Source organism: Ammospiza nelsoni, chromosome 6 (assembly GCF_027579445.1).
Source record: "Ammospiza nelsoni isolate bAmmNel1 chromosome 6, bAmmNel1.pri, whole genome shotgun sequence".
Lineage (NCBI taxonomy): Eukaryota > Metazoa > Chordata > Aves > Passeriformes > Passerellidae > Ammospiza > Ammospiza nelsoni.
The window spans coordinates 59111539-59123797 of NC_080638.1; the positions used below are offsets into that span (position 1 = coordinate 59111539).

The 12259-nt window shown below is 40.2% G+C and overlaps 1 protein-coding gene across 1 annotated transcript in view; it reads right to left on the reverse strand.

Moving 5' to 3' along the window:
• The window catches only part of MNAT1 (MNAT1 component of CDK activating kinase), a 119097-nt gene that overhangs the window by 60731 nt on the left and 46107 nt on the right, over nt 1–12259 (reverse strand). Inside the window, exons 5-6 of the mRNA XM_059474096.1 lie at nt 9433–9573; nt 3716–3841 (exon numbers count right to left, since the gene is read on the reverse strand). Coding sequence (XP_059330079.1) covers nt 3716–3841; nt 9433–9573 — 267 coding nt within the window. The remainder of the gene's footprint in view (nt 1–3715; nt 3842–9432; nt 9574–12259) is intronic.

Sequence of the window (12259 nt, forward strand, 5' to 3'; positions counted from 1 at the left end):
TTACAATATTCAGATGTGCTGAAAGTATATTTCTTAATATGATGAACATGAAAGGAAACAAGCCTGGCAGCACTATCTCCCCCTAATCAAAGAGGTAAATCAAACTGATTGTTTTGGAACTTAAGCTTTGTGCACAGAGGATAGAACTTACTGGAAAAGTTAAAGAGCAGACTACAGAGGAAAAGCTGCTTCCGCTTGAAAGGAGGAAAAAAAAAAAAGGAATTCCACAAAAGGAAAAGTGAAGGAGACCCTGTGCCCATGAGCTATTTGTCTCTCTCATGCTATAGGGGATGCTCTTGCTTTGCTTACAAGAGAAAGACATTCCCTCCTCCCCCTGCAAGCCAAGGAACTCCCAGCACTAAAATGACACCTTAAATGAGCCAACTTCCTTGAGCACTGCCCAGGAGACTAGAATGGACATGCTCCTACCTCAGACACCAAGAAACATGTCTGATTAGCAGTCAGGCAGAAGAACATTTCTGACCAAGGAAAAACACTCCTGTTCAAGCTGAAAAATAACCCCAGTGGATTGCCACAAGTGGCATATTTCCATAGCCTTTGTGTAAACACCAGCTCTGGATCAGCCAGCAGCTCAGCTAGCTCTATCTGGCTTCCCTTCTTTTGAAACAAAAGTAGAGGAAAACACCCATCAGAAAAGGTCATTGGCCAAACTATTAGGAAAAAATAAAAGCCTTGGGGAAGGGTTATAGTGATTCATTAAATGTGCACTGCTAAGCCTCTGACAGTGGGCACAATCCACACTTTTCACACAAATGTCCTGAATTTGCAGAACTCTTGTGCCAGAGCATTAATTAGAATTACATTTCATAAGAAATTCTCAGTGCTCCCCTCGAGCTGCCCCACCAACAGGAGTGGTGTGAACCCCATGGTTCAGAGGGGAACAAAGCCAAAGCAGCCACAAAGAGCACAAGGACAGCTCCACCCACTTCACGTGGGCACCTACGCACAAGGAGCGCACTGAGCATCTCAGGCTCTGGGGGAAACACTCAGCCTGGCAAACAAGCGTGTCCCAGGGTGGGAACTCACCTGACACTGCCACAGAACCCACCCTCGTGGATCATGTGCAGTGAGCACAACTGCTTTTCACAAAACCAACCCTGCTCTAAGGCCAGCAAACTTGCATTTGATAACTACAGCAACTCTCCAAGATGTGCCCCAATCCTAATCTGACAACATCAAGAATTTGAGATTTTGTGGCATGCCAGAGCCAATTTTAACAGTGAGGCCAATTATCAGCAGAACATTGTGTGAACTTTAGGTCTTATTCCTTCCTTCAGTTCCTATTTAGATGGCATTTGTTTAACTACATTTAATGCTGCACTGCTCAGAGCTGGCATGTTCTGTGCTAAGGAGGTACTCAGTGTGAATTGAGTCATCCCTGAACCATCTCCTCAACCAGAGGCAGAACGCAGCACACAGCAGATTTTCTACCTTTGAATGGACTTTTGTGGCTCCTCTTCATATTCTTTCTGATTTTTGCACTCAAAATGCAGCCAGCAGAACTCTGCAGTCCAACATTCTTCCCAATATTGCATTCAGGAGAAGTCCTTTCCTATTTATTGCTGGAATATTCACATACCCAAGGCCCCCCACACACTGTGGCTGAGGGTCAAACTGGTTTACTTGCTTAGCTAAACATCCAAATCCTCTTCCCAGAGCCTGACCAGCCTGGGGATTTATTTACTCTTCTATTTCTCATTTTGCATTTAGCCTTATTAAAACACATGTCATTCAAATGAGGCCAGTTTGTCAAAGCAACCCTGTAAATGCCAATTTGCACATATCCACAGAAATTCAACATCTGCTGCCAAGCACTGAGCTGCCTCCTAGCAGAACACCCAGAGAAACATTCCCAGGCTGTGGAACCAACTTCTTCAAAAATTACAAAGTTAGACACTTCATTAATTTATTGTTCAGAGTATCAATATTGTTATTATTGTGTAATAGAATTTCTATTTTTTTTTAAGTCATGTAATAAATAAATCAAGCACCTGTAAAGAAAATAAGGAGACATTTATCTTTCTAAGCAAAACCTGTAATTTTGTTGGTTTTGATGCAATCCGTTTCCCATAAATAGTAGTCACCAACTTCAAATACTTCTATCCTTAACTTGACTGTTTAAAAACATTCATAGAAATAAGTACAATTAAATTGTTCTTTTACAATTAAGGACTAAGATCAATCAAGGTGAGGAAATTTTTGTTTCCCGGGATTGAACAAATTAAGTTATTTAGCTATTCACATTCTCTGAACAGTAATGAATTAGCAATTAGTTATCTGGCATATCCCCTATTATTCCAAACATTAGGGTTTAAATGTCCTGCTGCTGGAAATCTCTTCATCCAAGTCTTTCATCATTCCTGGATGAAATTTACTTAGGGCTGCAGATCTCAAATGTCCACTACCACATACTGCATTCAATATTAATTTACCACATACTGCATTTAATATTCATTTTTAAACAAATTAGAAAATACTTCCACTGTCCTCATAGCATACATCAGCTGATCTTCCTTTGCCCACAGGAAAGACACAGCTTTAAGAAATTCTGACAATATATTTTAACAGCGAGAAGTACAGCCATGCAGACAGAGTATTTTTTAAACAGAACAAGAGGCATTTTCTGTCCACTGATTTTTCTACACAGACAGAAAATCTCTCACAAAGCATATCAATCTCCCCCAGACTGTTAGATTTTAAAAGAAATAGGAAGAATATAAATTTAAACCACAGGAAAACAAGAAAACAATCCACACAGCCTTGCAAAAACTGGCACCGCTTTTGGCAAAATAAGCTGCAAATGCTTCCGCACTGTGAACACTTGAACAGATAATGAACACAGCACAAATATTCATGGCAAAAATAAATTGATTACTGATAGGAAACTAGCTTGATGCACAGATTTTTGCTCTGCAGACTTCTTGGTTTCTTGAGGAGAGTAGAGAGTGTTGGCTATTTTCAAGACATTCAGTTCACCGTTATCTACTCTAAAACACAAAGTCTAAAAAAAGTGGATTTTAAAAAAGTATAAAAAGAGATTTAAAACAATACAAAGCAGAAAACCAGCAAGGTGCAGAAAAAAATCAGTCACTGGTGCTCCCACCCCCAGTTTTACATTTATGTACTGAGGCTGGTGTGTGCTTGTGCCATGTCATGATACAGAACAGGAATGCTGAGAGATCTTCAGCTGCCACCCTAAGGTGACTCATTTGCAAAAATATTTGTTGCTTCCCAAAGCCAAATAACAATGAAAATAGAGTCCTTAACCTTGGCATCATTTTCCAGTCTGTCAGTCTCATACTCACAGATTACTCCAGTATTCAAAATAAAATCTGAAGAAAATGCAGATGATTCTTGAACTTCAAAAATTTCAACTTCCAGAATTGGTACACAAACAAGAAAAATAATTCAAGGACACCAGAACTTCACAGGGAGAGAGGTACAATTTGTTTTTTGACAACTACACAATGAAAGTGTTCCATATATTTGTGATGACCCTGCTGGATGGGTCATCACAATATCCCAACTAACACAATGATGAAATTCTTTAATTCATTCCTAATTACTTATTTAATTGGAAGCTAACAGTATTTCATGTAACATGCAACTCAGGTTTAAGCAACCTCTGAATTTCATATGAGGAACTCCTGGATCTTCTGAAATGCATTAAAAAAACCAAACAAGCAAATCTTACCATTTTGATGCCAGTGGAAAACGTGACTGGTTTGACAGGTTTGGGTTTTTCCAGCTGCATTTCTAGCTGAGTAGATCTGTCCTTATGCTGAGCTAAGAGCAGAGAGGCAGGAAGATCAGAGCTCTCCTGTAAATACATGAGGAATAAATTTGAGTCCTAGACCAAAACAAATATTAATTAACATGCACATTCTTCCAAACTGCAAGCTGTGACTGCAAGGCCATCACTAGGAGAACAGCAGAATCCCAAGTATCCTCTTCCTCAGCAACAGTTTACAGAAAAGGATCATTTTCAGTAAAAAGAAAAAGCTGCAGCAGCCCCATAAATCAGAATAACCTGCAAACAACCATTTTTATAGAATCCACATTAAAGACAATATAACAGGCTCCTTATTCCAACTGGCCAATGCAAGAATATTTATTAAAATAAAAAAAAAATTGGAACTTAATCAGAGAAGGAATAATACTGAGCAGTCTAACTTGCATCAGATGTTTATCTAAGACACATTCTTTCTCCCAATGAACTCAGACCAGTTTGAAATTGTTTCCCATTAGATTTCACCTGAGGCCGTTTGGAAATGATCCTTGCTCTGCTCTGCACAATGGCACTATTGTGAGTGCAACCAACAGCATATTTATTTTCTCCTTCAGCAACTTATTTTTAGGGAGGCCAGCCAATTTTTAAATATATATACATATATACACATAAAAAGTAGTAAAATGAATAGTTAAGCAAATGAATTACTTAAACTGTCAGGACAAAATGATTATTAGCATACATATATGGAAGTGTATTTTTAAGAGAGTCAGGAAATTATTGGCTAAGTAATTTTCTGAGAGACTAATGTGACTATCTACATGCACACAGAAATCCTTGAGAATTCCTGGCTAGAACTGCCATGAAGCTGAGAGCAGGGAAGAAGTCCAGACAGATTCTTCCTGAACTGCTCTAGCACAGGATTTTATTCCTAAAGCTCTCACAGATCACATTTCCTTCTGTTTCAAGGAGCCAAGCAAATATTGAACTATGAACTAATTTGTTACTCACAAAACCAAGCAGATTTTATTAACAGGACTGTGATTTTTTCATTATTCAGTTGAAGGTAAGCAGTTGGATGTTTTTAATGCCACAAGATGCCTTGCTGTTTTGATGGTACCTAGAGAAACCCTCTGAAGTGACAATGAAGAACAGTCATGAGCTTTCACATCACTCTCCAGTCTTTTTCCCTCTCTATATTTTATTACACTCCCTTTGCCTTGCCACTAGAATGCAAGATAAAAGCAGAAAAATCCCACAAGACAAGATCTGCTCCAGAATCACAAATACAACATCTAAGGTACAGATTCCTACTTGCATTGCTGTGATCAGCTGGGAGGAGGGAGGGAAGATGCTAAAAACCCAAATTGTAGAGACATCTAATTTCTGTACAACTGGGAGACAAATGGACCACAAATGCAAAGTTTAGAGTCTGCTTCTTTCAAGTGTTGTACATCTCTAACCTGCATGCAGCAGCATGTGCTGTCACCAGAGGTTAAAGATGTTAAATTTTTTCAATGACCAGATTTAACACGTTGGGGGAGAAGGGAAGAGTGGAAAGCAGTCTCCTGTTCATTTTGTCATTCATATTCCTTAAACACTCACTGCATTTCTAATAAAATGATTCAAGGAAGCCAATTTTTAACCAGCTTCTCAGGAGTTCACACAATGAGCAGTAACCAGATTACACAACTGTGGGAAGGCCACAGTGTGCCAGCAAGGCACCACATCCTGATTGTTTGTCCTTCTGAATATGCCCAGAGCCCTTCTGTTAACTATTAACACACGTGGAACTTCCAACCCTGTGTTTATCCATACCAGCAATTTTCTGTATGGGAAAACAAACTGTCCACACTATGAACAAAGCTGGTTCTACACAACAATTTCTGGAAGATTTGTCTCAAAACCCTTAAGGTTCTGGTGAAAGTGTGGATTTGACCTCTTGAATGCCTTTGCCTGGCTGTAAGCTATGCCACAGTCCAGGGAAAACCTGATCCTCTCCCATTGTGCTCACGCCTGGGAATTATGGGCTGTTGGAGAGGAAAGTGCAAGTCCCATAAAACACAAGAGATCATCTTAGAATCCTCTGTATACATGTGAGAGAGTTTGTACAGCACATAAAGAAAGTGCTTTCATATTTTACTCAGCCTGGATTATCCAAGGTTAAAAAAAATCCCCAAACAAACAATCCAAAATAAAACACTCATACAGCTCTCCCAGTGATGCACAAAGTGCATTTGAGACTGCAAGAATAAGTCACAAAAGGGTCTTGTGCTTTTAAAGTGAGAGATTCTATTGTAAAAAGAGGTAACCTACAATGCAGGTCACACAGAAATTGCCTAATTAGGGAGGCAAAAAGGACCAAACTGCTTTTCCAGTGCCCTGCAGAGCCTGGGTCCCCCTGATGCCTTGCTGATCTCTCCAGCACTTCCCACTGCCCTTTCCCTCCCTGTTCCCAGCCAAGGATGGGTTGATGGAGCTTGGTCCTTTCTGCAGGAGCTCCTGCACTCCCCAGGCTGGCCACAAACCAGGGCACACTGCACAACATTTAGAATATCTAACACTTTTCTGTGCCTCTGGAGTACTTAAATGATCAGCTCTTTGAAGAGGGTACAGCATTCTCAAACGCTTCTGCACACAACTGAGATCTTTCCTCCATATGAAACCACCATAAGTAACACATCTAATGACCTGAACCACCAGATGGTGGGAGGGAAGGAGCACCTGTCCCACGAGGAAAGGGTGAGGGCTTTGGGATTGCTCAGCTTGGAAAGAGAACACTTTGGGGTGACCTCATTGTGGCTTTCCAGTTCCTGAAGGGAGCTGACAAAAGAGATGGAGAGAGACCCTTTACAACAGCCTGACAAGGGGAATGGCTCCAAACTGACAGAGGGCAGGGTTAGATTAGACACTGGAAGAAATTCTTTTTAGAGGGTGGTGAGGTCCTGCACAGGCTGCCCAGAGGAGCTGTGGATGCCCCAACACTGACAATGTTCAAGGCCAGGTTGGATGGGGCTCTGAGCTTTCCCTCCCCATGGCAGGGGTTTGGAATTGGATGATCTCCAAGGACCCTCCCAACCCAAACATCTCCATGATTCCATGAGATCTGCAGCTTTGTAAGATTTCAGCACCAAAGGCACAATTCATTTCTTGAAAAGGAAAATACCTCACATCTCTACTTGTACAACACAAAAAAATGTGTCCTTAATTTTTTCTTGTTGCCCACTGACAGAGGTAAACTTGAAAACAAAAATTACCAAGATCCAGTAGGTATAGGCTGTAGGCTACACCAAGTGATCTGTCCAAAGGAGAAGATTCAAAACCAATGTCAGATTCTCACCTTCCTCTGCTCTCACAATCCTGCAGAGCCAGTGGTGTTACCAGTGGTATCTCTGTAGCCAGAAATTAATCCTTTTTGGTTTAGCACAAAACCAGCAACCACAGACATAAGATTATTTTTTTAAGTTAATTCTTTACACTGCTGCTGCTTATGCTTGGCTTTTGCTGCATTTCTCAATTGAGTTTTATTCATTATCAGTTTCATTTTCAGATTTCGGAGACCATAGGAAATGTTTATTTCTTTAATAACCACTGGTTTTCCAGAGACTTTGTAAGTCATTACACAAACACTTCAGTGCTGGTTTTATAAACCTTAGTAATATTACAAAACAAGTTTTGGCTCAAATTTAAGTTGACACTACCCCTTCAGAAACAGAGACACAACTTGAAACTGTGCAGTTTCCTCCCTCAGCCTTTAAAAATCACCTTTATATTGTTTTTAGAATATTAGGATTTGTTTTAATAGCAATTCATATGCAATCACAGTTAAAACTACTTATTTTAGTCATGTTTTAAGGGTTATTTATAGCTATTCTTTTTGCAAGCCACCTGGTGAAGGTTTCCAGTAAAACTAAATGCTGTGTTAGAAAAAAAATTAAACAACCAACCACACATCAGTCACTGGTCTCTAGTCAGTTAGGTGTTTTAGAACAGGTTTTTAAAAAGTCAGAAACTCCAAATCCATATTCTGAGAAATTAAATTCTAATTCATAGTGGAGTTTTTATTATTTTATCCACTATTCCTAATTGTGTGGACTGTAAAAGCATTTACCTTTAAAGTGAAAATAGATTGTTGGATGTAAAGTTAAAGGCCTGACTTTTTTATTTAAAAGCTTTATGCTCACCTCTGCTTTTGCCTACAAAAGAAAAACCAGTAACAGGTTGTCAGGAATCCTGGCTTGAAGAAAGGCATCTGCCTCTTCAGGAGTCCCTGAAACTCCTAAATTTCACTTAGATCCTCTCTCCATGTGAGAGCCTTCTGCACTGGCTCAAAGAGGAACTCTGCTTTCTCAGAAAAGTAGAAAAGCATCTGTATCATGAATAAGAACTGAGACTACAAAGCAGGAATTAACCCTGTATTAGTGTGAGATGCACTGATACAAGAGAGAAAATACCATTTGGATACGCCAAGCAGCTTTAAACCACACTGACACAGCTGAACACATGTATGTATGCATACATACTTCTTTTTTCTGATTTCCCTCAAGGTTACACACAAGCTGTGTGTACACAGACTGTCCTCATGGGTATTAAACTTGTGAATGTGTGTGTGTGCATATCTGTACACACTCTTGCACTGAAAAAATTGAGATGTGAAACTTGTTTATGTAACACATTGAGTGAGTTTCTCTATGCCCACACATCATTGCATTTCAGATGCAGAATCAGTAAATTAATCAAGATTACCACAATTTCCAAAAGCAGTCTGAGTTTTCCTCTGTGTGTCTATACAAACTTCATTCACTTCAAAAGGAGCAACTTGCACAGGAGAAGTGGCAGTAAGAGAACATGACACACTCAAGGCAGAAAACTTTTCATTGTAGTAGTTTGTAGCTATGATATTTTATGAAAAATCTTTTAAGATTTTTTCTCTTGAGAAGCTGAGAAGCCTCAGGAACAAAATGTAAACAATGATTATCTGCTGCTGTGGAATGCAACAGGTGCATCTGTGATTGGTCTCATGTGGTTGTTTCTAATTAATGGCCAATCACAGTCAGCTGGCTTGGACTCTCTGTCCGAGCAACAAGCTTTTGTTATTATTCCATCCTATTCTATTCTTAGCTAGCCTTCTGATGAAATCCTTTCTTCTATTCTTTTAGTATAGCTTTACTGTAATATATGTAATAAAATAATAAATCAGCCTTCTGAAACATGAAGTCAGATCCTCATCTCTTCCCTCTTCCTCAGATCCCTGTGAACACTGTCACAGTAGTTTTTGCATAGAAAGGAACCACCAATCATTTAGATGCTCTGACTGAAAAGAGCTGAGCAATGCTTGGGTAACTCATGAGGTTCCTGTTCCCTGCTCTCCACTGCACAGGTGGCTGAGCCAAGAAGCACCTCCTGATGACCTTTTTGCTTCCACACACCTCAGCCACTCCTCAGAACTGCTTAACAAGCCAACAGAGGTAGAGCTGAGCTACAAATCCCAGCAGCAGTCTTCATCCAGCCCCTAGCTTACTAAAACCAGAGTGGTTTGCAGCACTGAAATAAACAGGTGAGAGAATGGAAACACAAAACACACAGAACAGGGAAAGGGGGCCAGATCTGTTAATCCCACACAGTGATAGAGAGGGATGTCAATGCTATTGAGCTTTCAAAACTCTGCTTTTGTTACTCACCAGATCATCCAGGAGTGCCTGTTTATTCTTCCTTTTGATCATCTGCTGGAGCTGCTCCTCCTTCTGCATGAAGAGGCGCCTCTGCTCGCTCTCCTGCCGCTCCACCTCCAGGGCCTCCTCCAGCTCCTCCTGCTCCCGCGTCTGAGGGGGAGATCAGAAATCAGCTCCAGCACCCCCACAGCCACCAGGGACCCCAGCCAGGCCAGACAAGGGGAAAGCAGCCAAATTCTACCCTTTAAAGCAGAATTTTAAGGTGATTATGGATGATTATTCTACCTCCTCACTGCCCAGTGTAAAGTTAAGATTTTTAACTCGCTGCTTGCTGGAGTCAGATCTGACTCCGTACATGTCAGGGAAGGAGTTTTCCCTCCACTTTCACTCTAAAGTGAGTCCCTCTCAGCTCCCACACATCCTATAACTCAATGATGCAAGTAGGATAAACAAAAACATAATCCCACAATACTGCTCCTGATCCCCCTCATCAGCTGCATCTTTGCAAAGCACGCTGTGCTCATCAGTGGTGTAGAAGAAAAATGAGAAATTACAAACATGTGCATATTAACAGGAAAGCCTATATCATTTTCACAGTTAATGCTTAATGTCACATTTTTAGAAAATAAGGAATTTTTCCTATAACCTGGATTGCAGACATGTGACATGAGATGAAAAGAAAGATTACTAGTACAAAAAGACAAGTTCTTGTTACAGATCTATTTCTTGGCAAGGATCTTTTTAATGTGCAAACTATTAGGTAATCTGTATTTGAAAATCACAGTGAAAATAAAAAAAACAGAAGAAAGCTTAGAGAGAGAGGAAAATAAGAGGATTAAACAATTTTATAAAGAAGGTGGATCAAAAGAATGTTGGTTTGGTTGCTAGAAGGTACAAGGAAAAACATACAGGAAACATTTTCCAAATCTTCTCCATTTAACACACTAAAGCAAAGGGAGATGCAGTAAAAATGGCAAGATAATTAAAATTTCATGAACTTAAATGGATGATTTACTGATGAAAGGAGTTTCAGCAGAACATCACGGGGAAGACACTGATCTCTTCTCTGTGGTGCTCAGCGACAAGACCTAAGGGAATGGCCTGAAGTTGTGTCAAGGGAGGTTTAGGTTGGATATCAGGAAAAGGTTCTTCACCCAGAGGGTGTTTGGGCACTGAACAGGCTCCCAGGGCAATGGTCACAGCACCAAGGCTGGCAGAGCTCAAGGAGGGTTTGGACAATGCCCTCAGCACAGGGTGGGGATGGTGCTGTGCAGGGCCAGGAGCTGGACCCAATAATGCTTGTGGGTCCCTTCCAACTCAGTTCTTCTAGGATTCTGAGATCATTATCAAGGCCAAGACAATAGTAAAGTTTGCTCTAATCATTAAGTTATATCATCAGGCACAGCTACCTAATAAAAGCCAGAATCTGCCAAAAAAAATCCCTTCACCAGACAGATTGAGCCAGGGGGTCCCAGTTACTCCTGGGAGATGTCACCACCTGCCCCCAAGCCAATAGAAACTGCTTCCATTTTGTAACTGGTGCAGTGACACTGGTAAAAAGCTGGTCACCAACCAGCAACCACCTGGGATTGGGCTCTCTTTGCATTTCATGAAAGGGAAAAAACAAACAAGAAAATCCCCAAATTTCTAACTGAGGTTATGTCTGAGAATTAAGGGATTTAGTTAGTTTGGTCAACAGGACAGAAGAGCTCATGGTGTTTGAGACATTCCAAGGCTCTTCCACATTTATCTCTAAAGACTGCCTGGAATTTGCACTGAAACAGAAGAAAACTTGTAGGGAAGTGCTGACAGACCTAGTCTGAAGAAACATCCCAGAAAAATTATGGTCTGAAATAAGTAAACTGATAAACAAACCTAAACCAGAGCAGACTACAGGAAAATGGAAGAATTATCACATGTCAGATCAAATTCTTTAAACAGTAAAAGAGAAGAGTTCAGTAGGCAGCAAGGGTTGTGTCCAGACTAAAGATAATCTAAACACAGTCCTAATATGTGAAGGGAAAGATGACAGTGAAGCCTGTTGTAAACTCAAGCCTACAAGTGAAGAAGTAAATAGAAAGTAAAATCATGTGTTGCCACATTCAGGAAAGGATAATCAGGAAAACAGGCACATTCACATCACAGAATCCAGACACAACTATTTCAAGACTGCACAAAGCAGCAAGTGAAATTAAACATCTAGTGATAAAGCAGGAAGCAAGAAGCTACCCTATGACTGGAGAAGTGCAAATATTTAAGGGAGAAACACTGGAAAAGCTGCAGTCAGGGTGAAAGGTTTTATAAATAAAAAGTGTATATAAATATCTATATATTAAAAAAAATATAACTACAAGAACACCCAGATCTTCACCCTTTTTTTTTTTCTAAACTACAAGAGAAGAACAGTCTCAGGATCAATGTATTTCCAGCAGAGATGGGAAAATAGATTTCCTTTATGAGAGGCATTAAGATCTCTGCATTCAATTCTGGCCCCTTCTGCCTGCCAAACACAAATCACACTGGAGCAGGCAAAGGGTAACAAAAACAAGAGGGACAGAAAACATCTACATCCCTCAGAAGCAACCTATTAGAGTGGACAGAAAAAATTAAGATAAGAAAGCAGGGACAATGACTGGCCATAAAAAGTTTAGGCAAGAAAGGAGGACACCTTTTACCACACATGGAGTAGAGACATTCCAAAACTTGCTAAGAGGAGTTGGAGAGGAAAAGCAACTTTTATAAGCAACCCTTCAGCTTTTAGGAGAGGGGGAAATTTATGGACAAGATCATGCAGTTTTTGTAATAACCACTGTGTAAAATCTATTATGTTTCAATT